This window comes from Callithrix jacchus, chromosome X (genome assembly GCF_049354715.1).
Source record: "Callithrix jacchus isolate 240 chromosome X, calJac240_pri, whole genome shotgun sequence".
NCBI classification, from domain to species: Eukaryota; Metazoa; Chordata; class Mammalia; order Primates; family Cebidae; genus Callithrix; species Callithrix jacchus.
Genome location: NC_133524.1, coordinates 48770852 through 48798104, shown reverse-complemented (window position 1 = coordinate 48798104; position 27253 = coordinate 48770852). Strand labels below are relative to the sequence as shown.

The 27253-nt window shown below is 40.1% G+C and overlaps 1 protein-coding gene across 3 annotated transcripts in view; it reads right to left on the bottom strand.

Moving 5' to 3' along the window:
- The window catches only part of ZNF81 (zinc finger protein 81), an 82456-nt gene that overhangs the window by 21519 nt on the left and 33684 nt on the right, over positions 1-27253 (bottom strand). For all 3 annotated transcript variants that reach the window (XM_078363153.1, XM_078363154.1, XM_008989218.6), the window contains exon 3: positions 13246-13372. In XM_078363153.1, coding sequence (XP_078219279.1) covers positions 13246-13372 — 127 coding nt within the window. The remainder of the gene's footprint in view (positions 1-13245; positions 13373-27253) is intronic.

Below are 27253 nucleotides of genomic sequence, written 5' to 3'. Positions count from 1 at the left end.
AATGGGGAAAGGATTCCCTGTTTAATAAATGGTGTTGGAAAAACTGGCTAGCCATGTGCAGAAAGCAAAAACTGGACCCCTTCCTGACACCTTACACTAAAATTTACTCCAGATGGATTAAAGACTTAAACATAAGACCTAATGCCATAAAAACCCTAGAAGAAAATCTAGGCAAAACCATCCAGGACATAGGAGTAGGCAAGGACTTCATGAACAAAACACCAAAAGCATTGGCAACAAAAGCCAAAATAGACAAATGGGACTTAATCAAACTCCACAGCTTCTGCACGGCAAAAGAAACAGTCATTAGAGTGAATCGGCAACCAACAGAATGGGAAAAAATTTTTGCAGTTTACCCATCTGACAAAGGGCTGATATCCAGAATTTACAAAGAGCTAAAACAGATTTACAAGAACAAAACAAACAAGGCCATTCAAAAGTGGGCAAAGGATATGAACAGACACTTTACAAAAGAAGACATACATGAGGCCAACAAACATATGAAAAAATGCTCATCATCACTGGTCATTAGACAGATGCAAATCAAAACCACATTGAGATACCATCTCACGCCAGTTAGAATGGCGACATTAAAAAATCTGGAAACAACAGATGCTGGAGAGGATGTGGAGCAATAGGAACACTTTTACACTGTTGGTGGGAGTGTAAATTGGTTCAACCATTGTGGAAGACAGTGTGGCAACTCCTCAAGGACCTAGAGATAGAAATTCCATTTGACCCAGCAATCCCATTACTGGGTATATATCCAAAGGATTATAAATCGTTCTACTATAAGGACACATGCACACGAATGTTCATTGCAGCACAGTTTACAATAGCAAAGACTTGGAACCAACCCAAATGCCCATCGATGATAGACTGGACAGGAAAAATGTGGCACATATACACCATGGAATATTATGCAGCTATCAAAAACGATGAGTTAGTGTCCTTTGTAGGGACATGGAATAACCTCGAAACCATCATTCTCAGCAAACTGACACAAGAGCAGGAAATCAAACACTGCATGTTCTCACTCATAGGCAGGTGTTGAACAATGAGAACACATGGACACAGGGAGGGGAGCACTACACACTGGGGTTCGTTGGGGGAAATAGGGGAGAGACAGTGGCGGGGTGGGGAGTTGGGGAGGGAAAACATGGGGAGAAATGCCAGATATAAGTGATGGGGAGGAAGGCAGTAAATCACACTACCACGTGTGTACTTATTCAACAATCTTGCATGTTCTTCACATGTACCCCAAAACCTAAAATGCAATAAAAAAACCATTAGTGTGCTGTATCCATTAAACCCATCTCACATGCAAGGATACAAATAGGCTCAAAATAAAGGGATGGAGGAAGATCTACCAAGCAAATGGAGAGCAAAAAAAAGCAGGAGTTGCAATCATAGTCTCTGAAAAAATAGACTTAAACCAACAAAGATCAAAAGAGACAAAGAAGGGCATTACCTAATGGTAAAAAGATCAATGCAACAACAAGAGCTATCAATCCTAAATATATATGCACACAATACAGGAGCAGCCAGATATATAAAGCAAGTTCTTAATGACCTATAAAGAGACTTAGACTCCCACACAGTAATAGTGGGAGACTTTAACACTCCACTGTCAAAATTAGACAGATCAACCAGACAGAAAATTAACAAGGATATCCAAGACTTGAACTCAGACCTGGAACAAGCAAACCTGATAGACATTTACAGAACTCTCCACCCCAAATCCACAGAATATACATTCTTCTCAGCACCACATCACACCTACTCTAAAACTGACCACATAATTGGAAGTAAATCACTCCTCAGCAAATGCAAAAGAATGGAAATAATAAGAAACAGTCTCTCAGACCATAGTGCAATCAAATTACAACTCAAAATTCAGAAACTAAGTCAGAACCGCACAGCTTCATGGAAACTGAACAACTGGCTCTCGAATGTTGACTGAATAAACAATGAAATGAAAGCAGAAATAAAGATGTCCTTCAAAACCAGTGAGAACGAAGACACAACGTACCAGAATCACTGGGACACATTTAAAGCAGTGTCTAGAAGAAAATTTATAGCAATAAATGCCCACATGAGAAGCAAGGAAAGATTTAAAATCGACACCCTATCATAAAAATTGAAAGAGCTAGAGGAGCAAGATCAAGAAAACTCAAAACCTAGCAGAAGACAAGAAATAACCTAAGATCAGAGCAGAACTGAAGGAGACAGAAACACAAAAAACCCTCAAAAAATCAATAAATCCAGGAGCAGGTTTTTTGAAAAGATCAACAAAATAGACCACTAGCCAGATTAATAAAAAGAAAAGAAAGAAGAATCAAATAGATGCAATAAAGAAGATATCACCACAGATTCCAGGGAAATACAAACCACCATCAGAGATTACTACAAACAACTCTATGCACATAAACTGGTAAACCTGAAAGAAATGGATAAATTCCTGGACACCTGTGTCCTCCCAAGCCTAAACCAGGAGGAAGCCAAAACTATGAATAGACCAAAAACAAGGTCTGAAGTCAAGGCAGCAATTAAGAGCCTACCACACAAAAAAAGCCCAGGTCCAGATGAGTTCACAGCCGAATTCTACCAGACACACAAAGAGGAGCTGGTACCATTCCTTCTGAAACTATTCCAAACAACCCAAAAAGAGGGAATCCTCCCCAAATCTTTTTATGAGACCAACATCATCCTGATACCACAACCCGGCAGAGACTCAACAAGAAAAGAAAACTTCAGTTCAACATCCATGATGAACACTGATGCAAAAATCTTCAATAAAATACTGGCAAGCCGATTACAACAGAACATCCAAAAGCTCATCCACCATGATCAAGTAGGCTTCATCCTGGGAATGCAAGGCTGGTTCAACATACACAAGTCTATAAACATAATTCACCACATAAACAGAACCAAAGACAAAAACCACATGATTATCTCAATAGATGCACAGAAGGCCTTTGACAAAATTCAACAGCGCTTTATGCTAAAAACCCTCAATAAACTAGGTATCAATGGAACATATCTCAAAATAATAAAAGCTATTTACGACAAACCCACAGCCAATATCATACTTAATGGGCAAAAACTGGAAGCATTCCCTTTGAAATCTGGCACTAGACAAGGATGCCCTCTCTCACCACTACTATTCAATATAGTACTGAAGTTCTAGCCAGAGCAATCCAGCAAGAAAAAGAAATAAAGGGTATTCAATTAGGAAAGGAGGAAGTCAAATTGTCTGTATTTGCAGATGACATGATTGTATATTTAGAAGACCCCATCGTCTCAGCCCAAAATCTCCTGAAACTGATAAGCAACTTCAGCAGTCTCAGGATACAAAATCAATGTGCAAAAATCACATGCATTCCTATACACCAATAACAGACTTAAAGAAAGCCAAATCAAGAATGAACTGCCATTCACAATTGCTACAAAGAGAATAAAATACCTAGGAATACAACTAACAAAGTATGTAAAGGACCTCTTCAAGGAGAACTACAAACCACAGCTCAACAAAATAAGAGAGGACACAAACTGATGGGGAAACATTCCATGCTCATGGTTAGGAAGAATTAATATCATTAAAATGACCATACTTTATAGATGTAATTTATAGATTCAATGCTATCCCCATCAAGCCACCAATGACCTTCTTCACAGAACTAGAAAAATCTACCTTAAGCTTCATATGGAACCAAAAGAAAGCCCGTATAGCCAAGTCGATTCTAAGCAAAAAGAACAAAGCTGGAGGCATCATGCTATCTGACTTCAAACTATACTACAAGGCTACAGTAATCAAAACAGCATGGTACTGGTACCAAAACAGAGATATAGACCAGTGGAACAGAACAGAAGCCTTGTAGGCAAAGCCACACATCTACAACCATATGGTCCTTGACAAACCTGACAAAAACAAGCAACGGGGAAAGGATTCCTTGTTTAATAAATGGTGTTGGGAAAACTGGCTAGCCATGTGCAGAAAGCAGAAACTGGAGCCCTTCCTAATACCTTACACTAAAATTAACTCCAGATGGATTAAAGACTTAAGCGTAAGACCTAACATCATAAAAACCTTAGAAGAAAACCTAGGCAAAACCATTCAGGACATAGGCACAGGCAAGGACATCATGACTAAAACACCAAAAGCATTGGCAACAGGGCATAGGCATAGGCAAGGACTTCATGACTAAAACACTAAAAGCATTTGGCAAAAGCCAAAATGGACAAACAGGATCTAATTAAACTCCAAAGCTTCTGCACAGCAAAAGAAACAGTCATTAGAGTGAATCGGCAACCAACAGAATGGGAAAAAATTTTTGCAGTTTACCCATCTGACAAAGGGCTGATATCCAGAATTTACAAAGAGCTAAAACAGATTTACAAGAACAAAACAAACAAGGCCATTCAAAAGTGGGCAAAGGATATGAACAGACACTTTACAAAAGAAGACATACATGAGGCCAACAAACATATGAAAAAATGCTCATCATCACTGGTCATTAGACAGATGCAAATCAAAACCACATTGAGATACCATCTCACGCCAGTTAGAATGGCGATCATTAAAAAATCTGGAGACAACAGATGCTGAAGAGGATGTGGAGCAATAGGAACACTTTTACACTGTTGGTGGAGTGTAAATTAATTCAACCATTGTGGAATACAGTGTGGCAATTTCTCAAGGACCTAGAAATAGAAATTCCATTTGACCCAGAGATCCCATTACTGGGTATATATCCAAAGGACTATAAATCATTCTGTTATAAGGACACATGCACAGACATGTTCACTGCAGCACTGTTTACAATAGCAAAGACTTGGAACCAACCCAAATGCCCATCAATGATAGACTGGACAGGGAAAATGTGGCACATATACACCATGGAATACTATGCAGCCATCAAAAACGATGAGTTAATGTCCTTTGTACAGACATGGATGAACCTGGAAACCATCATTCTCAGCAAACTGATACAGGAACAGAGAATCAAGCACCGCATGTTCTCACGCATAGGTGGATGTTGAAGAATGAGAACACATGGACACAGGGAGGGAAGCATTACACACTGAGGTCTGTCTGGGAGGGACAGTGGTGGGTAGGGAGTTGGGGAGGGATAACATGGTGAGAAATGCCAGATATAGGTGATTGGGATGGGAGCAGCAAACCATATTGCCATGTATGTACCTATGCAACAATCCTGCATGTTCTTTACATGTACCCCAGAACCTAAAATGCAATAATATATGTATATATTTATTTAAAAAACAAATAGGTTCAAAATCCATAAGTTTATAATGATACTCAAAAAAAGGGAGGTGAGGGAGGACTCAAGATGGCGCTGTGAGAACAACCCAGGATTGAAGATCACGGTCAATGCGCGGAGAGGGTGAGTCAGGGCCACATTTCCAGAAGGATCTTTGTTGCCCACAGAACGGGGAAATTCCCAGGTATAAAAGAGACGCGGGACGCCAGGCAGAGGTTTTGGCTGGTGCAGCCGGCAGCCGGTGCGGCGGGGGCCCGCGCTGTAGGGGCGCTACACAGCACTCCGCACAAAGCGCACTGGTCCGGGTGCCCTGTTGAACCGGCAACCTGAGACTTGCGAGGGCTGAACTTGAGACTGAACGGGACTTGGACAGTGAGCCAGCCCAGGAGATTGCAGGGACACAGCATTTGGGGTAGCGCAGTGGGACAAACAAAACGGCGATTCCAAACGCTCCCGGTGGAGAGGGTCCCTGAGGGCGAGCTCCATGGGGGAGGGGCGTCCGCCATTACCGAGGCAAACCGCCCCTACTGAGGTACATGCCCATTGCTGATGCAGACTGCCGTTGCCGAGGCAACCTGCTACAACAGAGAGACTCCGCCGCAGGGCGTAGACCGCAGCAGAAGGGCAGAGCCTGCAGCAAAAGGGCAAACCTCACACCAGCAGGGCGGAGCCTCGGCAGGCAAATAGTGACTAGACTGCCTCCTAGCTGGGCAGGACAGCACAACGGACACTCATAAATAAAGCCCCAACCCCCTCAGACAGAGCATCTGAGAAAAAAAAGGTTTTTTTATGAGTTCTGTTGCAGCAGAATTAAACATAGCAGCCTAACAGCCCTGAATGAACAACAGAGCTCACAGCTCAGCACTTGAGCTCCTATAAAGTACAGACTGTCTCCTCAAGCAGCTCCCTGACCCCTCTATATCCAAAAGACTGACATTTGGCAGGCATCATTCTGGGACAAAGACAGCAGAAAAAGAAACTGGTAGCATCCCTCACTGTTCCGCAGCTGCTATAGGTGCACCCCAGACAAGCAGGGCCTTGAGTGGACCTCAGCAGTCTACAGCAAAGGGGCTAGACTGGTAGAAGGAAAACCAAGTAACAGAAACACTTCATCATCAACAATCTGGGTGTCCACTCAGAGACCCAACCGAAAAGTCAGCAACTACACAGATGACAGGTGGATAAATCTACAAAGATGGGAAGAAACCAGCGCAAAAAGGAGGAAAACACTCGAAACCAGAACACCTCGCCTCCTAGAAAGGACCAAAACCCCTCACCAGCAAGGGAACAAAGCTGGACGGAGAATGACAGTGACGAAATGATGGAATTAGACTTCAGAAGGTGGATAATGAGAAACTTTTGTGAGCTAAAAGAACATGTTTTAAATCAATGCAAAGAAACTAAGAACCTTGAAAAAAGATATGAAAAAAGATTTGAGGAAATGATAACAAGAATGGATACCTTAGAGAGGAATATGAATGAATTAAAGGAGCTGAAAAACACAATACGAGAACTTCATGAAGCATGCACAAGTTTCAATAGCCGAATTGACCAAGCAGAAGAAAGAATATCAGAAGTCGAAGATCAACTCAATGAAATAAAATGAGAAACCAAGATCAGAGAAAAAAGCGCAAAAAGGAATGAACAAAGTCTCCAAGAAATGTGGGACTATGTGAAGAGACCTAACCTACGTTTGATAGGCGTACCACAATGTGACGAAGAGAATGAATCCAAGCTGGAAAATACTCTTCAGGACATTATCCAGGAAAATTTCCCCCACCTAGCAAGACAGGCCAACACTCAAATGCAGGAAATACAGAGAACACCACAAAGATATTCTGCAAGAAGAGCAACCCCAAGGCACATAATCATCAGATTCAACAAGGTTGAAATAAAGGAGAAAATACTAATGGCAGCCACAGAGAAAGGTCAGGTCACCCACAAAGGAAAGCCCATCAGACTCACAGCAGATCTCTCGGCAGAAACACTACAAGACAGAAGAGAGTGGGGGCCAATATTCAATATCCTTAAAGAAAAGAACTTTCAACCCAGAATTTCATATCCAGCCAAACTGAGCTTCAGAAGTGAAGGAAAAATAAAATCCTTTGCGAACAAGCAAGTACTCAGAGATTTCTTCACCACCAGGCCTGCTTTACAAGAGCTCCTGAAAGAGGCACTACACATAGAAAGGAACAACCGGTACCAGCCATTCCAAAATCACACTAAATGCTAAAGAGCATCAACATAATGAAGAATCTACAACAACTAACGGGCAAAACAGCCAGCTAGCATCAAAATGGCAGTATCAAATTCACACATAACATTATTAACCCTAAATGTAAATGGACTAAATGCACCAATCAAAAGACACAGACTGGCAAATTGGATAAAAATCCAAAACCCATTAGTGTGCTGTATCCAGGAAACCCATCCCACATGCAAGGATACACAAAGGCTCAAAATAAAGGGATAGAGGAAGATTTACCAATCAAATGGAGAGCAAAAAAAAGCAGGAGTTGCAATTCTCATCTCTGATAAAATAGACTTTAAAGCAACAAAGATCAAAAGAGACAAAGAAGGCCATTACATAATGGTAAAAGGATCAACACAAAAAGAAGAGCTAAGGATCCTAAACATATATGGACCCAATACAGGAGCACCCAGATACATAAGGCAAGTTCTTAATGACTTACAAAGAGACTTAGACTCCCACACAATAATAGTGGGAGACTTTAACACCCCACTGTCAATATTAGACAGATCAACCAGACAGAAAATCAACAAGGATATCCAAGACTTGAACTCAGACCTGGAACAAGCAAACCTGATAGACATTTACAGAACTCTCCACCCCAAATCCACAGAATATACATTCTTCTCAGCGCCACATCACACCTACTCTAAAATTGACCACATAATCGGAAGTAAAGCACTGCTCAGCAAATGCAAAACAACTGAAATCATAACAAACAGCCTCTCAGACCATAGTGCAATCAAGTTAGAACTCAGAATTCAGAAACCAACCCAGAACCGCACAGCTTCATGGAAACTGAACTACTGGCTCTTGAATGTTGACTGGATAAACAATGAAATGAAGGCAGAAATGAAGAAGTTCTTCGAAACCAATGAGAACGAAGACACAACATGCCAGAATCTCTGAGACACATTTAAAGCAGTCTCTAGAGGAAAGTATATAGCAATAAGTGCCCATATGAGAAGAATGGAGAGATCCAAAATTGACACCCTATCGTCAAAATTGAAAGAGCTAGAGGAGCAAGATCAAAAAAACCTCAAAACCCAGCAGAAGACAAGAAATAACTAAGATCAGAGCTGAACTGAAGGAGATTGAGAAACGAAAAACCCTTCAAAAAATCAATAAATCCAAGAGCTGGTTTTTTGAAAAGATCAACAAAATAGACCACTAGCCAGATTGATTAAAAAGAAAAGAGAGAACAACCAAATAGATGCAATAAAAAATGATAAAGGGGAAATCACCACAGATTCCACAGAAATTCAAACCATCATCAGAGAATATTACAAACAACTCTATGCACATAAACTAGTAAACCTGGAAGAAATGCATAAATTCCTGGACTCCTGTGTCCTCCCAAGCCTAAACCAGGAGGAAGCTGAAACTATGAATAGACCAATAACAAGGTCAGAAGTCAAGGCAGCAATTAAGAGCCTACCACACAAAAAAAGCCCAGGTCCAGACGGGTTCACAGCCGAATTCTACCAGACACACAAAGAGGAGCTGGTACCATTCATTCTGAAACTATTCCAAATAATCCAAAAAGAGGGAATCCTTCCCAAATCATTTTATGAGACCAATATCATCCTGATACCAAAACCTGGCAGAGACCCAACAAGAAAATAAAACTTCAGGCCAATATCCATGATGAACATAGATGCAAAAATCTTCAATAAAATATTGGCAAGCCGACTGCAACAGCAAATCAAAAAACTTATTCATCATGATCAAGTAGGATTCATCCCGGGGATGCAAGGCTGGTTCAACATACGCAAGTCTATCAATGTAATTCACCACATAAACAGAACCAAAAACAAAAACCACATGATTATCTCAATTGATGCAGAGAAGGCATTCGACAAAATTCAACAGCCCTTTATGCTAAAAACCCTCAACAAACTCGGTATCGATGGAACGTATCTCAAAGTAATAAAAGCTATTTATGACAAACCAACAGCCAATATCATACTGAATGGGCAAAAACTGGAAGCATTCCCTTTGAAATCTGGCACTAGACAAGGATGCCCTCTTTCACCACTCCTATTCAATATAGTACTGGAAGTTCTAGCCATAGCAATCAGGCAAGAAAAAGAAATAAAGGGTATTCAAATAGGAAAGGTGGAAGCCAAATTGTCTCTATTTGCAGATGACATGATAGTATACCTAGAAGACCCCATCGCCTCAGCCCAAAAACTCCTGAAACTGATAAGCAACTTCAGCAAAGTCTCAGGATATAAAATCAATGTGCAAAAATCACAAGCCTTCCTCTACACCAATAACAGTCTTAAAGAAAGCCAAATCAAGAACGAACTGCCATTCACAATTGCTACAAAAAGAATAAAATACCTTGGAATACAACTCACAAGGAACGTAAGGGACCTCTTCAAGGAAAACTACAAACCACTGCTCAACGAAATCAGAGAGGACACAAACAGATGGAGAAACATTCCATGTTCATGGTTAGGAAGAATTAATATCGTGAAAATGGCTATACTGCCCAAAGTAATTTACAGAATCAACGCTATACCCATCAAGCTACCATTGACTTTCTTCACAGAACTGGAAAAAACCACCATGAACTTCATATGGAACCAAAAGAGAGCCCGCATAGCCAAGTCAATTCTAAGCAAAAAGAACACAGCGGGGGGCATCACACTACCGGATTTCAAACTCTACTACAAGGCTACAGTAATCAAAACAGCATGGTACTGGTACCAAAACAGAGATATAGACCAATGGAACAAAACAGAGGCATCGGAGGCAACACAACATATCTACAACCATACAATCTTTGATAGACCTGACAAAAACAAGCAATGGGGAAAGGATTCCCTGTTTAACAAATGGTGTTGGGAAAACTGGCTAGCCATGTGCAGAAAGCAGAAACTGGATCCCTTCCTGACACCTTACACTAAAATTTACTCCAGATGGATTAAAGACTTATACATAAGACCTGGCACCATAAAAACCCTAGAAGAAAATCTAGGCAAAACCATCCAGGACATAGGAGTAGGCAAGGACTTCATGAACAAAACACCAAAAGCATTGGCAACAAAAGCCAAAATAGACAAATGGGACCTAATGAAACTCCACATCTTCTGCACGGCAAAAGAAACCGTAACTAGAGTGAATCGGCAACCAACAGAATGGGAAAAAATTTTTGCAGTTTACCCATCTGACAAAGGGCTGATATCCAGAATTTACAAAGAACTCAAACAGATTTACAGGAAAAAAACAAACAAGCCCATTCAAAAATGGGCAAAGGATATGAACAGACACTTTACAAAAGAAGACATATATGACGCCAACAATCATATGAAAAAATGCTCATCACTGGTCATCAGAGAGATGCAAATCAAAACCACATTGAGATACCATCTCACGCCAGTTAGAATGGTGATCATTAAAAAATCTGGAGACAACAGATGCTGGAGAGGATGTGGAGAAAAAGGAACACTTTTACACTGTTGGTGGGAGTGTCAATTAGTTCAACCATTGTGGAAGACAGTGTGGCGATTCCTCAAGGCCTTAGAAATAGAAATTCCATTTGACCCAGCAATCCCATTACCGGGTATATATCCAAAGGACTATAAATCATTCTACTATAAGGACACATGCACACGAATGTTCATTGCAGCACTGTTTACAACAGCAAAGACCTGGAATCAACCCAAATACCCATTGATGATAGACTGGATTGGGAAAATGTAGCACATATACACCATGGAATATTATGCAGCAATCAGAAATGATGAGTTTGTGTCATTTGTAGGGACATGGATGAATCTGGACAACATCATTCTCAGCAAACTGACACAAGAACAGAAAATGAAACACCGCATATTCTCACCCCAAGGCGGGTGATGGAAAAATGAGAACACATGGACACAGGGAGGGGAGTACTAAACACTGGGGTGTATTGGGGGGAAAAGGGGAGGGCCAGTGGGAGGGGGAGGTGGGGAGGGATATCCTGGGGAGAAATGCCAAATGTGGGTGAAGGGGAGAAAGGAAGCAAAACACACTGCCATGTGTGTACCTATGCAACTGTCTTGCATGTTCTGCACATGTACCCCAAAACCTAAAATGCAATAAAAAATTTTAAAAAAATTGTTAACAAGATCATATACTTAATAAATAGTAGACACTTAAAAAAAAAGGGAGGTGATAGATTTGCTAATGATCCTGATTTGATCATTACACATTGTACACATGTACTGAAATACCATAGTGTACCCCATAAATATGTACAACTATTATGTATCAATTACAGGCAACTTATTTGCTATATTTTCCTCATTAAAAAAAAATTTTTTTTTTGAGATGGAGTTTCTCTCTTGTTGCCCAGCCTGGAGTGCAATGGCATGATCTTGGCTCACTACAACCTCTGCCCCTAGGGTTCAAACAATTCACCTGCCTCAGCCTCCCAAGTAGCTGGGATTACAGGCATATGCCACCACATCCAGCTTATTTTTTATATGAAGTAGAGATGGGGTTTTACCATGTTGGTCAGGCTGATCTCAAACTCCTGACCTCACATGATCCACCCGCCTCAGCCTTCCAAAGTGCTGGGATTACAGGGGTGAGCCACCCCACCCAGCCAGTTTTGTAAAATAAGTAGGTATTATAGAGCCATCCTTGGGTCAAGACAGTAACAATAGTGGCAATCTTTTTATGATACTTATTTTCAAATTTTATACTTTAAGTATGTGCAGTTTATGTTATGCAATTTATATTTCAATAAAGAGAGAGGGAAGGGAAGGAGAGGGGAGGAGAGGTGAGAAGAGGGAAGGGAGGGGAGGGAGGGAGGGAGGAAGGAAGGAGGAAAAAAGAGGGGGAGAGAGAGGGAGGGAAAAGGAAAACTTCATTACATTGCCTTTGAGCATGCTAGGACAGCAATTCATTATTTTGAAAATGGATAAATAAAGGAAAAGAATCAAGAAAAAAAAAAGAACACAATTTATCCACATTCTCTGGTACTTTATAACAAGGATTGCTGTTCTCCCAGCTTGCAATAATATGTTCCTTATTTCTATCTGAGATCTCACCAAAAGTACCTTTAACATTCATGTTTCTACCAATAGTCTGGTTAAGGCAATCTAGGCTTTTTCTGTCAAGCATATCAAAACCTAGCCCTTTCCTCCAGCCTCTACCTGTTACCTAATTCCAAAGCCACTTTCACATTTTTAACGTATTTATCACAGCAGCACCCCATTTTCAAGTATGAAAGTCTGTATTAGTTTCCTAGGGCTGTTAAAGCCAAGTACCGCAAACTAGGGGTCTCAAAACAACAGAAATTTATTGTCTCACAGTTTTGGGGCCAGAACTCCAAAACCCCAAGGTTTTAGCAGGGTGATACTCTCTTTGAAGGTGCTAGGGAAGAAACTGTTCCAGGCCCCTCTTAGCTTCTGACAGCCTCAAGTGTTTCTAGTCACATTCCATCTTCTACCTGTGTATCTTCATATTGTCTTCCGTGTGTGTGTGTGTGTGTGTGTGTGTGTGTGTGTGTCCAGTTTCCCCCTTTTTATAAGGACACCAATTAGATTAAAGCCCACCCTAAAGACTCTATTTCCAAATAAGGTCTTTAAGCAGCCAAGAGAAACCAGGTTGTGCTTTCTGGGGGACTGGGGGTTAGGACTTTAACAAATTTTATCTGGGGGACACAATTTAACCCATAACAGGCTCCTCACAACTTCGTAGGATGGTTGTCCTTACCCACTGACAGCAGGTGGCTGTAGTTCTCCAACATTACGTCCTGGTACAGGCGTCTTTGAGTAGAGTCCAGTTGCTGCCACTCTTCTCTACTGAAGTCCACAGTCACATCCTCAAATGACACTGATACCTGTAACAACACAGTCTTGTTCAAGGCAACATGATCAGCACTGGAGGATGGGGAGAAGACAGATAGGAAGTTGTTTTTAATACTTTTTCATCATAATATACCATATGGTATGCCCATTAAATAGTTTAAATACATACACATATATAATATTGTGTAGAATATAAAAAATCTAATCATAAATTTCTGCTATTAATTATGTAGGACAGTCTTCCATTTATTAAAAATGATAATTTTTAGCAAGGATTTGACCTTGATCCTATTTTGTTGCTCATTTTTACGAGAAATTTGTGCTCTATAACTTTTAGAAGGAAGCACATATATCCCCTCCATCCCAATTTTTAAAAATTTTACATAGCTCCCTCTCCTGTTGTTTTCATTTACTTTTCAAAAATATGGTCTTTTTGTCTTGATGCCTTTTTATTGGTCATTTCTAATTTGATTCCTTGGTGGTCAGAAAATATACTCTGTGTGATTTCAACATACGGTCTATCTAGGAGAATGTTTCCATGTTTCCCTGAAAAGAATATATATTTGGCTATTGATGGCTGTAGTGTTCTGTAATATGTAAATCAAGTTGGTTGAATGTTGTTGAAATTTCCTGTTGCATCACTGATTTGTTTTCTATGGGTTTAATCACTTATTTGTCAAGATTTTGGTAAAAATTGATAAAATGTTAACGTGTATATGGCTATGCAAAGGACCCAGAATACTCAAAAGCAAGAAAAACTATGAAGGATTTATACCCCTTAATGTTAAGATATACTGTAAAGCTACAGTAATTTAAGCAGTGTGGGACAATGTAAGCACAGACAGACATATCATTAGAACAGAATAAAGTCCAGAAACAAATCCACACATATACAGACAATTTTTTTGACAAAGGTGCCAATGAGATTCAATGGGCAAAAGGGAAGTCTTTTAAACAAATTGTGCTAGAAGGGATAGATATCAGTATTAGGAAAAAAAACCCACAAACCTTGACCCATACCTCACACCATATACAAAAATTAATGAAAATCAAGTTTCAGTATGACTGCATTGCTTTTATCAGACCAACCTTTATACAGATAACAACTATAAACTCTGAACAAAAAATATTTTAAAAACTATCTAAAGATACTAAGGAGCATCCCAAGTTGGGCTGTACTTGGAGGAGAGCTGACACTTAGAAGAGAGGTTGGCACTTTAGCTTGTGAATAGGCCCAGTCAGTGCCATGTGGGGTAACTAAAATTCCAAGAGAAGTGGTACATGCCTATGGTCCTAGCTACTTGGGAGGCTGAGATGGGAGGACTGATTAAACCTGGGAGGTCAAGGCTGCAGTGAGCTATGATTGTGCCACTGCACTCCAGCCTGGCGACAGAGCCAGACTCTGTCTCAAAAAAAAAAAAAAAAGAGAGAGAGAGAAGAAAAGAAAACCACAAGTGTTATTGCCTTGAAGAATCAAAGGGGAGTTCTACAGTCATCACTACCCCTGGAAAATCCTGGTAGTGGGGTTTCCAGAAAGGCACTGAAAGAGAGAAGGGTGCCTAAATTCTGTGGATGAACTCTGCCCAAATCTCTAGTTGACCAGCTAAATGAACTGAAACTTCCACTACCACATACCACAGAGAAAACAGTTCCTAGTTTGATCCAGGCATGTTAAGTGCTTCTTACAAAGCAAAACAAAAAATCAGCACTATTCAGAGGAATTAAACAGAATCAAGCATCTCTAATATATGTTTCACAACAAAGATACAATCCCAAACAACTTAACAGAGAGACAGAAAGGTGTGGAGTGAAAGGGAAGAGGCTCAAGAAAAATGCACTCAGAGACTGACCTGAGGTGATCTAGATGCTAGAATTAGCAGAAAAGCACTTTAAATCAGTTAGTTATAATTATGCTCAAAAACATACAAATATGTTCATAATAAATGAATAAATAGGATAGGCCAACTGAGAAATATGAACTATTAAAACAACTGAAAAATACCATCTGAACCTAAACAGTTCACTGGATGGACTTAACAGAAGACTAGAGATAACTGAAGAAAGAGATAATTAACGTAAAGACAGACCAACAGAAATTATCCAATCTGAAAAGCAGTGACAATAAAATTGAAGATAAAAAAAATAGAGTCTCAGGGATGATGCTATGGTTTGAATGTTTGTGATCCCTCCAAAATTCATGTTTAAACTAAATCCTAACGCAACAATATTAAGAGGTATGGCCTTTGGGAGGTATTTAGGTCATGAGGGCTCATGAATGGATTAGGAGTGTTCTTTTAAAAGAGCTGGAGGGAACTAGCTATGTCCTTCCTTTTTGACCTTCCACCCTTTCCACCATGTGAAGACACAGAATTCACCCCTCCTGGAGGCCACAGCAACAAGGTGCCATCTTGGAAGCAGACAGCAGCCTTCACTGGACACCTAAGTTGCTGGTGTGTTTATCTTGCACTTCTCAGCCTCCAGAACTGTAAGAAATAAATTTCTATTGTTTATAAGATACCCAATCTCAGGGATGTTGTTACAGTAGGACAAACAGACTAAGACAGATGAGTAAGACAAAAATCAAAAGATCTAACATACATGCAATTTAAGACCCAGAAGGAGAGAAGGGCAGAAAAGATATTTTTAAATATAATGTGCAGACATATATACCATGGTATACTATGTAGCCATAAAAAAGAATGAGTTCCTGTCCTTTGCAGGGACATGGATAAAGCAGGAAACCATCATTCTCAGCAAACTAACACAAGAACAGAAAACCAAACACCACATGTTCTCACCCATAAGTGGGAGTTGAACAGTGAGAACATACGGACACAGGGAGGGGAACATCACACACCGGGACCTGTTGGGGGATGGGGGGCTAGGGAAGGGATAGCACTAGGAGAAATACCTAATGTAGATGATGGGGTGATGGATGCAGCAAACCACCAAGACACTTGTATAACCATGTAACAAACCTGTATGCTCTGCACATGTACCCCAGAACTTAAAGTATAATAAAAATAAAATAATAATGTGCAGAAACTCCTCAAATTTGGTGAAAGACATACATTTATAGATTCAATAAGTTTTGCACATTTCAAACAGAATAATCCACATAAAACCATTCCTAGGACCATCATAGTCAAACTATTGAAAACCAAAGAAAACAAGATTTTACAGGCAGCCAGAACAGCAAAAAACAAACAACCCCTCCCCAACAAATATTACATATAGAGAAATGGTGATTCAAGTGACCACTTATTGCTCAACAGAAGAAATGGAGGCTACAACACAGTTGGATGGTACTTTTAAAATGCTGAAGAAAATAAAGTGTTATCTGGCTGGTTAAATGTCAGGAGTTCTGAAGGCCGAGGCACAATTCTTCATGGCTGTTTGCACCACACACTGGGTTCTTAGCATCACCATCCGAGTCATCCTTCCTTTTTCATGAAAGGCAACAAAAGAGTTTGCTCAGCCTGCTTCCTGCCAGAAGATTTTTGGGGGCTAACATATTTTTCCATTTTTTATTGTTTATATCCCGTTCAGTCCAAAGTGGTAGTATTTCTGCTAATATAGTTTGCTGTAATATTTTATATTCTGTGAATCTCACTGGGTTTACTGCATTGGACAAAAGCTATACCCATAGATCTCTCTGAAATTTAGGATTTCTCTAACATTCTCCTTAAAATCTTTTCCAGCCTCCACCAACTTCTCAGTTTGAAGGACACTCCCACATTTTCAGGGTGCCCCGTTCCCAGTACCAAGATTTGTGTTACTTATCTATTTGATGCATAGAAAATCACTCTAAAACTTAGTAAGTTAAAACAACTGAGTCACTCAGCACAACAGCCTGTAAGAAAGTGAATCTTACCAACAATCACTTTGAGTAAGCTTGGAAGTGGAGCCTTCCCTAGTCAATCTTCAAGATGAATGTAGCCCCAGCGAACACCATGGACTACAGCCTTGTGAGAGACCCTGAGTGAGGGGACCCATGTAAGCCACACCTGGATTCCTGACTCACAGAAACTGTGAGGTAATAGATGAGGGCAGCTCACAACATGGCAGCTTGCTTCATCAGAGCAAGCAAGAAGAGCCAGAGAGTGTGCTCGCAAGCTGTCTTACAGTCTCTTATCACCTAACCTCAGAAGGGCTATCCCATCACTTTTGCCATATTCTATTTATTAGAAGCAAGTCACTAGGTCCAGTCCACACACAAAGTGAAGTGGATTACACGAGGGTGTAAATACTGAGTAGTGGGGATCACTGAGAGCCATTTTAGAAGGCTGCTTACTACAATGCATCAAAATGTGTGAGAAGCAGATAAAAGACAAATTTAGAAGAAAATTTTTGGGCCAGGCGCGGTGGCTCAAGTCTGTAATCCCAGCACTTTGGGAGGCTGAGGCGAGTGGATCACGAGGTCAAGGGATCGAGACCATCTTGGTCAACATGGTGAAACCCCGTCTCTTCTAAAAATACAAAAAATTAGCTGGGCATGGTGGCGCGTGCCTGTAATCCCAGCTACTCAGGAGGCTGAGGCAGGAGAATTGCCTGAACCCAGGAGGCGGAGGTTGTGGTGAGCCGAGATCGCGCCATTGCACTCCAGCCTGGGTAACAACAGCAAAACTCCATCTCAAAAAAAAAGAAAAAAGAAAATTTATAGCTTTATACAGTCATATTAGAAAAGTCTAAATCAGTGTCGTAAAATTTACCCCCAAGGATTCATTAGCTAATAGAAAATGAAGGACCAAATAAATCTAAAGGAAGTAAAAGAAAGGAACTACTAAAGAACAGAAATAGAAAACAAACCATAGAAAAAGTTAACAAAAAATTAACTTGAGCTAGATTATAGACCTCAACATAGAAACTGAAACTAAAAATACCATAGAAGGAAATGTAAGAGGATATCTTTGCAACCTTGACATAAGCATGGATTTCTTAACATAGTACAAAAAGCCCCAATCATAAAAGCAAATCTTCAAAAACTGGATCTTATCCAAATTAAAACTTCTGCTCATCAAAAGGCACTATTGAGAAAATGAAAAGTCAAGCCACAGACTGGGAGAAAATATTTACAATACATACAGAAAACACCCATATTAAGAATGTAGAAAGAACTCCTAGAAAGTAATAAGAAAAAGATACATAGCCCAATTTTTTAAATGGGAAAAATACTTGATCAGACACAAAAAAGATACACAAATGGCCAATAAAGCACATGAAAAGATGTTCACCATCATTAGTTATAAGGGAAATGCAATTTAAGCTATATTGAGAAAGCACTAGACACTCACTAGAAAAGCTAAAATTAAAAAGACACTCAAAAATTGCTGGTAGGAATGTAAAACCAAGCCATCACTTTGGAAACTTGTTTGACAATTTCTTTTCTTTTCTTTTTTTCTTTCTTCTTTTTTTGAGACAGAGTCTTACTCTGTCACCCAGGCTGGAGACAGTGGTATGATCTTAGCTCACTGCAACCTCCGCCTTCCGGGTTCGAGCAATTCTTGTGCTTCAGCCTCCCTAGTAGCTGGGATTACAGGCATGTGCCACCACACCTGGCTAATTTTTGTATTTTTCGTAGAGACAGAGTTTCACCATGTTGGCCAGGCTGGTCTTGAACTCCTGGCCTCAAGTGACCTGTCCATTTCAGCCTCCCAAAGTGCTGGGATTACAGGCCTGAGCCCGAACTTGTTTTACAGTTTCTAATAAAGTTAAACATATATCCACCATATAATCTAGCAATTACATTTCTTGGTAGTTAATAAAAAGAAATGAAAACATACATCCTCGGAAAACTTCTATAAGAATGCGCACAGCAGGCTTGATTCATGATAATAAAAAACTAGACACATTCCACAAATGTTCATCAACACATTAATGTCTACACAGATTGTAATGTCTTCATACAATGGAATACTCAGCAACAGAAAAGGAACTATCTTTTTTTTTTTTTTTTTTTGGGGGGGGAAGGCAGAAAGGAAGGGAATAAGGACGGTAGGGAGGAAGGAAGGGATGAAGGAATGAAGGAAGGGAGGAAGCGGGGAGGGAGGGAGGGAGGGAGGGAGGGAGGTAAGGGAAGAAAGGAAATCAAGCAATGAAAGAGACATTGCCGACCTGGATCTAGAGGTTTACAAGTTGATTTCTTTTTTTTTGAGAGAAGGAAAGAAAAAAAAAATAAGTAAAGGAGAGGAAGAAAGAGGAAGAGAAAGAGGGAGAGTAAATGGAAATATTGCTTTATTTTGAAAAAAATTGGGTATTAATAATGGCCAATCAATGTTTCATTTAAACTAATGGGTAGGTGTGATGTGGTATTGACAAGAATGTATATTTTGTGTATTTGAAGTGGAGAGCTCTATAAATATTTATTAAGTTTACTTGTTCTGGATCTGAGTTCGAGTCCTTGATATCCTTATTAATTTTCTGTCTCATTGAATCTAAGTCTCCTATCTGGGTGTTAGGATCGTTAGCTCTTGTTGTTGCATTGATCCTTTTACCACTATATCTTTGTTGCTTTAAAATCTATTTTATCCGATACAAGAATTGTAACTCCTGCTTTTTATTTATTTATTATTTATTTTAGCTCTCCATTTGGTTGGTAAATCTTTCTCCATCCCTTTGTTTTGAGTCTTTGTGTATCCTTGCATGTGAAACAGGTCTGGATGTAACATGCCGTTGGGTTTTGGCTGTGTCTTTTGATTGGGAATTCAGTCAATTTAAATTTAGGGTTACTGCCATTTGATGTTGACTGGCTGTTTTATCCATTTGTTGGTGTAAATTCTTCTTTATGTTGATGCTCTTTACTTTTTGGTGTATTTTTAGAAAGGCTAATACTGATTGTTTCTTTCTGTGTGTAATGCTTCTTTCAGAAGCTTTTGTAAAGCAGGCCTGGTGGTAATAAAATCTCTGAGTTCTTGCTTGTTCATAAAAGATTTTATTTTTCCTTCAGTTGTGAAGCTTAGTTTGGCTGGATATGAAATTCTGGGCTGAAGGTTCTGTTCTTTGAGGATGTTGAATATTGGCCCCCACTCTCTTCTGGCCTGTAGAGTTTCTGCCGAGAGATCTGCTGTAAGTCTGATAGGCTTGCCTTTGTGGGTAATCTGACCTTTCTCTCTGGCTGCCCTTAGTATCCTCTCCTTCGTTTCAACCCTGGTGAATCTAACGATTATGTGCCTTGGGGTTGCTCTTCTTGAGGAATATCTTTGTGGTGTTCTCTGTATTACCTGGGGTTGAATGTTGACCTGCTTTGCTAGTTTAGGAAAATTTTCCTGAATAATATCCTGAAGGGTATTTTCCAGCTTGGATTCATTCTCTCCGTCGCATTCAGGTACACCTATCAAACGTATATTTGGTCTTTTCACATAGTCCCACATTTCTTGGAGACTTTGCTCATTCCTTTTTATCCTTTTTTCTCTAATCTTTTCTTCACGTTTTATTTCATTAAGTTGGACTTTGACCTCTGATATCCCTTCTTCTGCTTGAACAATTCGAGTGTTTAAACCTGTGCATACTTCTCGGAGTTCCTGTATTGTATTCTTCAGTTCCATTAATTCACTCATACTCCTCTCTAAGTTGTCTATTCTCAATAGGATTTCATCAAACCTTTTTTCAAAGTTCCTAGTTTCTTTACGTTGGGCTACAACATGTTCTTTTAACTCACCGAAGTTTGTTATTATCCATTCCTTGAAGAGTGATTCTGTCATCAGGAGGCGCTCGTTCTCCATCAAGCCTTGTTCCATTGTTGATGTGGAACTGCGATCATCTTTAGAGGGAGAGGCGTTCTGACTTTGAGTATTCTCAGCTTTTTTACGCTGGTTTCTTCCCGTCATTGTAAATTTATCCTCCTGTCGTCTTTGAATTTACCAACTTTCAGATTAGGTCTCTTGAGTGGACGTCCAAGTTGTTAGTTCCCAGGGCCAGAGCAGCGGCGTTAAAACTGATGGTGCTTTTCTGCCCAGGATTCTCCTGTCGGGCTTCCTTCTTGTTTCCGTAGTAGGTGACTCTGCCTTCCCGGGGCTCCAAACCTCGGTCAGAAGGGGAACCTGTCCTGTTTACTCTGCGCCGAGTGCTGCCGCGTCGAGGTGCCGGCGGAACCTCTGCACCGACCACGAGAGTCGCGCTGGCGACTCGTGTGTTTCCACCACTGGGGGATCTTCTGCTCCGTGAGCGACCAGACTTTGTCTGAAAGTGTGGCGTCCTCTAGTTCTCTGCGCCTTCCCTGAGAGCTGCAATCCCGGGATGTTAGCGATCGGCCATCTTGGATCGTTCTCCGTCCAGGAACTATCTTACAAGCGCATAATACCCAGCATTTATCGGTGCACCATCTGATTAATTATGTATCAGCATTATTACCCAATCCTAATCTTGTGCTTGGAAGATGGAATCTCTGAAAACCTGCTACTGTTTTACCAGATCCTGGTCAAATAGATGATCACGAGTGTACAACAGTAACGGAAGATACTAGGCAGCAAACAACTTGAGTTTTCTGATATTCCTGTTCAAAATGCATATTTGATAAAGTGTACTGAGGGGCATAATATACCCGGGATGAGAAGGTCCACCTTCAGGCGTCCAACGCTGTGGCAACTGCTCAGGAAATCTAGAACACTTATGTCTTGCCTGGAATTAAATCAGCACAAGCAGCCAAGCTAATAGCAGCTACTAGGGATCTACAATTCTTGGTTTGGGAATTAAAGTGAATCTATATACTGACAACAAATATGTGTTTGGTGTTTGTCATATAATAGAGAAAATTTGAAAAAATAGGGCATTCTTGACTTCATGGGAACCAAAATATCTCATGGAAAATTAATATCTGAGTTGTTAGAGGCTTCACAACTGCTGAGTGAGATAGCAATAACTCACTGTAGAGACCACATAGCACAGAACAACAAAATTGCTAAAGGCAATGATTTTGCTGATACAGCTGCAAAAGTTACCGTTAAAACACAGACGATGGCCGGGCGCGGTGGCTCAAGCCTGTAATCCCAGCACTTTGGGAGGCCGAGACGGGTGGATCACAAGGTCGAGAGATCGAGACCATCATGGTCAACATGGTGAAACCCCGTCTCTACTAAAAATACAAAAAATTAGCTGGGCATTGTGGCACGTGCCTGTAATCCCAGCTACTAGGGAGGCTGAGGCAGGACTGAACCCAGGAGGCGGAGGTTGCGGTGAGCCGAGATCGCGCCATTGCACTCCAGCATGGGTAACAAGAGCAAAACTCCATCTCAAAAAAAAACAAAAACAAACAAACAAACAAAAAAAACCACAGCCGACACCCAGGTCAGAAGCCCCAATTCTAATACAAGAAACTTTCATTTATTCTCAAAAATATGCATTCCAAAAGAAAATGGGCAAACGGATTAAGGAAGGGGCTCTACTATGGGAATTAGCTAACCATATACTTCCTAATCCCTGGTCTTTATTTATTCAGTTAGTATTGTGTTAGCAACAAAATCAGCTACATAAAAGATGGATTTTAACGGCATCAGACTCTCACTGTGCCTACCAAAAAGATGAACTTATTCAAAACATAGTAAAGAGATGTGCTATTTGTCAGCAAAAGTCTTCATGGACCACTCCCAGGGTAAGCACAGGAAGTTTTCCCCAGTCAACATACCAGGAACCTGGTAGCAGCTGGATTTCATAGAATCAATACCTGCAGAAGGTAAGAGACGTTTGTCTAATTACAGTGTGTATGAATGGCCTGAAGTTTTGCCCTCTACAAAAGTCACTGCTCAGGCAGTGGTGAAGTTTCCCTTAATAAACATAATTCTCACTTTGGGGATACAAAAGCAGACAGAATCAGAGTAAGACCTTTTATTTTCTGTTGTTCAGGAGAATTATGCAAATGTTTGCAGAATCCTATAAACTATTATATGCTCTATCAATCATCTTCAGTTCTCTGGACAAGTGGAACAAATGAATCAAAGTCTAAAAAATCTCAGTGGCCAAGATTCTCTGACTTCCTGGATTAAAATGGCCAATGGCTTTACTACTAGCCTTGTTAAAAATGAGAGCAACCCCTGCTAGCAAGCATGGTATCACTCCCTTTGAATTTATGCTCGGCAAGCCTATGATGTGGGTCTGAGACCACGTCCTGTGCCTAACTTAACTGAATCCTCTTATAATCATAATCAATATTTGAAAGAGTTTCTCTCTTCCTTAGGAACCCTAACATAAAAGTCATAAGGACCTGCATGGACCCGCTGGAACAAGTCTGCCACCTCTATCAACCAGGAGATTTCATCTACATGAAAGTGTTCCTGGGAAAAGACAGGCTGTTGCTGACCTTTTAAAGCGCTGCTGATCACCTACTCTGCTAGCCAAGTAAAAGAAAAACGTAGTTAGGCTGGGTGTGGTAGCTCACACCTGTAATCCCAGCACTTCGGGAGGCTGAGGCAGGCGATCACTTGAGTCCAAGAGTTCCAGACTAGCCTGGCCAACATGGCAAAACCCATCTCTATTAAAAATACAAAAATTAGCCAGGTGCGGTGGTGCACATCCATAATCCCAGCTACTCAGGAGACTGAGGTACAAGAATCGCTTGAACCTGGGAGGCAGAGGTTGCAGTGAGACGAGATTGCACTTCAGCCTGGGTGACAGAGTGAGACTCTGTCTCAAAAAAAAGAAAAAAAAAAAAAAAAGAAAAATGCAGTTGGATCCATGCATTCCTTGTGAAGCCAGCACTAACGAAAGACTTGAAACTTAAAAGTTTTCCCAAGTAACTTATACTGGCATTGAGATTTGACTGAAAAGAGGTATTCTGGAAAATATATTGCTACTATCCTCAGAGACTACCTTGCTGTCCTGTTCATAATAGGCTTATTTTGATTACTTAAGAATCACATTTTACTAGAAAACAAATCTGTTATTTGTTATACTGCTTTTTTGGTACTCCCAGTAATGGTCTCCACAATTACACAGACCATGTCCTGTGCCCATGCCATGTCCTGTTTTTCCTGATGAACTCCATATGATATCCTCAGAATTCACATGATCTGGACTTTTAAGTCCACCAATCCAATTATTGGGAGAGTAAAAACAGAACCATCTTCACTAGATTACTATTTGATAATACTAAAATAACTTATATGCATCCAGATACTCAAGCCCTAAATGTGATACAAAAATGTTTTGTTAACTGGTTTGATTGGAAGGATCTTTACAGAAAAAAAGGAATCTGTTAACTACACGACAATCAAAGGAGTAAGCCTTGTGATTTATTCTCTTACGTTTGCTATGGTAGAGGTTTGGTTCAATAAAACTGCTGATAGTTGTAAAGACAGCGATGGTAAATTACAACCATACTGGTGGGAATCCTTTCAACAGACTCCTCAAGATGTATATAATAGAGATTCTCCCCAACTAGGTTTGGAACATGGCAATGTCCCGAGCCTACTTTAATAGCCCCCAGAATTATAGGTGGATGGTTTTTCTTAAACTATCCGAGACTGTTATCAGTCTTCACAGCTAGACATGTATCCCTTGAGGCTTCCTAATATAAAATTTATTAAGGGGCCTGTTTGGAGACATCCAAGGACGAAAGGAGACTTATTAGAATACAATCCTGGGAGGAACAGGGACAAGCACAGATATACCTAACTCTTTTGAGATTGAGACTTTGAATAATAAACGTAGTGCTTTGGGACAACAACAAAAACATATAATACAATCACAAACTGGATGAATTACATCATGTAAGACATTTTAAAACAATGTGAGCTCAATAGGAATGGAAATGGAGAACAGTCTAGAAGTGAACTGTTTGGAGTAATTTAATGATGGAACCAAAAATCACCATGAAGGTCTCAGAGGCTAATTTGCATAGTACAAGACAATTCGTTATAAAATAGTCCCAGATACCATCACTAGTTCAGAATCACAGGGCTGTTCATCTTTAAGGAAACAGATTGGTATTAGACTATGACTATACCAGAAGAGACAGAAGAATAATATAAAAAAAGCATCTACTTAATAGACAAACAAATCTGGCATTCACAGATAGAGACTGCAGAAAATAGGTAATGTCGCTGGATTAATTTAGGATGCAAATTCTCTCCAGTCCCAGAGAGAAACTGGGACAGATAAACACAAGTGGATGCCTGTTACTCATGGGGACTGACAAGCCTGGTATCACTCTTGATTTAGACTAATGCAAGCAGAGACCCGTCAGTTGGGAGTTTCCTCAAGATTTAAAACAATTAGAGCCAAGCACATTAAACACTGGAAGTTCAACCTGTACCCTTCAAAGAATGCCTCATAATAATATACTCGATAATGGCCGGGGTATCTTTGTGTTTTGCATCTTGGATATATTATTTGGGAAGAAAGAGCAAGTACTACAGGGCTATGTTTCATAAATATGGTGTTACTTATTGATTGGCAAGAACTCAGGAGAAATTTATTGGGTCTTACAAAACTCTTAATTAAAAATTAGACTATCAAGTCCCTGGAAAGCTACTCCTTAGGCTTGGATTGGGTAAGACTTCCTAAGGAACTACAAAACAGTACTTAAAGAGCAAGCAATAAGGACAACACCAGCAATCTGTAAAAGTAATGTATCAGGAAATGAGAATTTTGGCACATTGCTAATCAAGAATGTGCTTTAACAACTCATCACTGGTAAGACATACTCAAAGGATTTCCTCCCAGTGCAAATATTGCACTGACATTTCAAATTCATCCTATGGTAATTTTCATAATTGTTTTGCTTTGCATTTTACTATGGATTTGCTGGATCTTTAGATGTCTAACTGCCCAGAGAAAGGTAGAAATGGTGAGTGATGGAGAAAATTAGAAAACTGTAGTATTATTATAAAATAAGGGAAAATCATAAAGAAAAAAAATTAAATTTTCCTTATTGCCAAAAGGGAAAGAGACCTTCCTCCCTCTTCCATTTTCTTAGGGCATTTCCTGAAAAAAAAAACTTGTATTTGTAAATCTTTCCTCTGCCCCTTTGATATGTATATAAATTTTGAAAAGCTAAACAAGTCTTCTGCCTGTATTACAATCCACGAATGTTTTTATTTTAAGTTCTAGCATATATGCGCAGCATATGCAGGTTTGTTACATAGGAAATGTGTGCCGTGATGCTTTGCTGCACCTATAAACCAATCAATCACCTAGGTATTAAGCCCAGCATGCATTAGCTGTTTATCCTGATTCTGTCCCTTCCCCTTCTCCTCCACAGGCGCCAGTGTGTGTTGTTTCCCTCCCTATGTCCATGTGTTCTCGCTGTTCAGTTCCCACTTATAAATAAGAATATGCAGTGTTTGGTTTTCTGTTCCTGTGTTAGTTTGCTGAGGATAATGGCTTCCAGTTCCATCCATGTCCCTGCAAAGGACATGATCATGTTCCTTTTTATGGCTGCATAGTATTCCATGGCATATATGTACCACATTTTCTTTATCTAGTCTATCGTTGATGGTCACTTGGGTTGCTTCCTGTCTTTGCTGTTGTGAATAGTGCTGCAATGAACATACATGTGCCTGTACCAAGAATGTTTCTCTTAAGAACTTAGGAGTCATCTCTTTGATATATAAACATCAAGAATCCTATCTGCCTGTCACCCTGGAAGTTTAGCCTAGGTGCCTGGCTCTAGTCTGTAACTACCTGCATGTCATAGATAGAACTTTGACTTTTGCCTTTGGATAAAGGCAATTAATTAGCACAGATGGCTGCTCCAATTGCCAGGTAAACTTAGGATGAATTATGAAAGAATGTACAGCAAATGGTGCTATCAGTTCTTCTTACATGAGGACAAGTTATTTATCTTGAGAACGCGAATCTACTTGGCTACATACAACGGTGAGATTTCCTTCTGTCTTTGCAATTTCATCAGCAGATTTCTTGTGCTGCATACTGCAGTGTGGTTTAGTGCATATTCAACAACACTCTTCTTTCTATTCTTT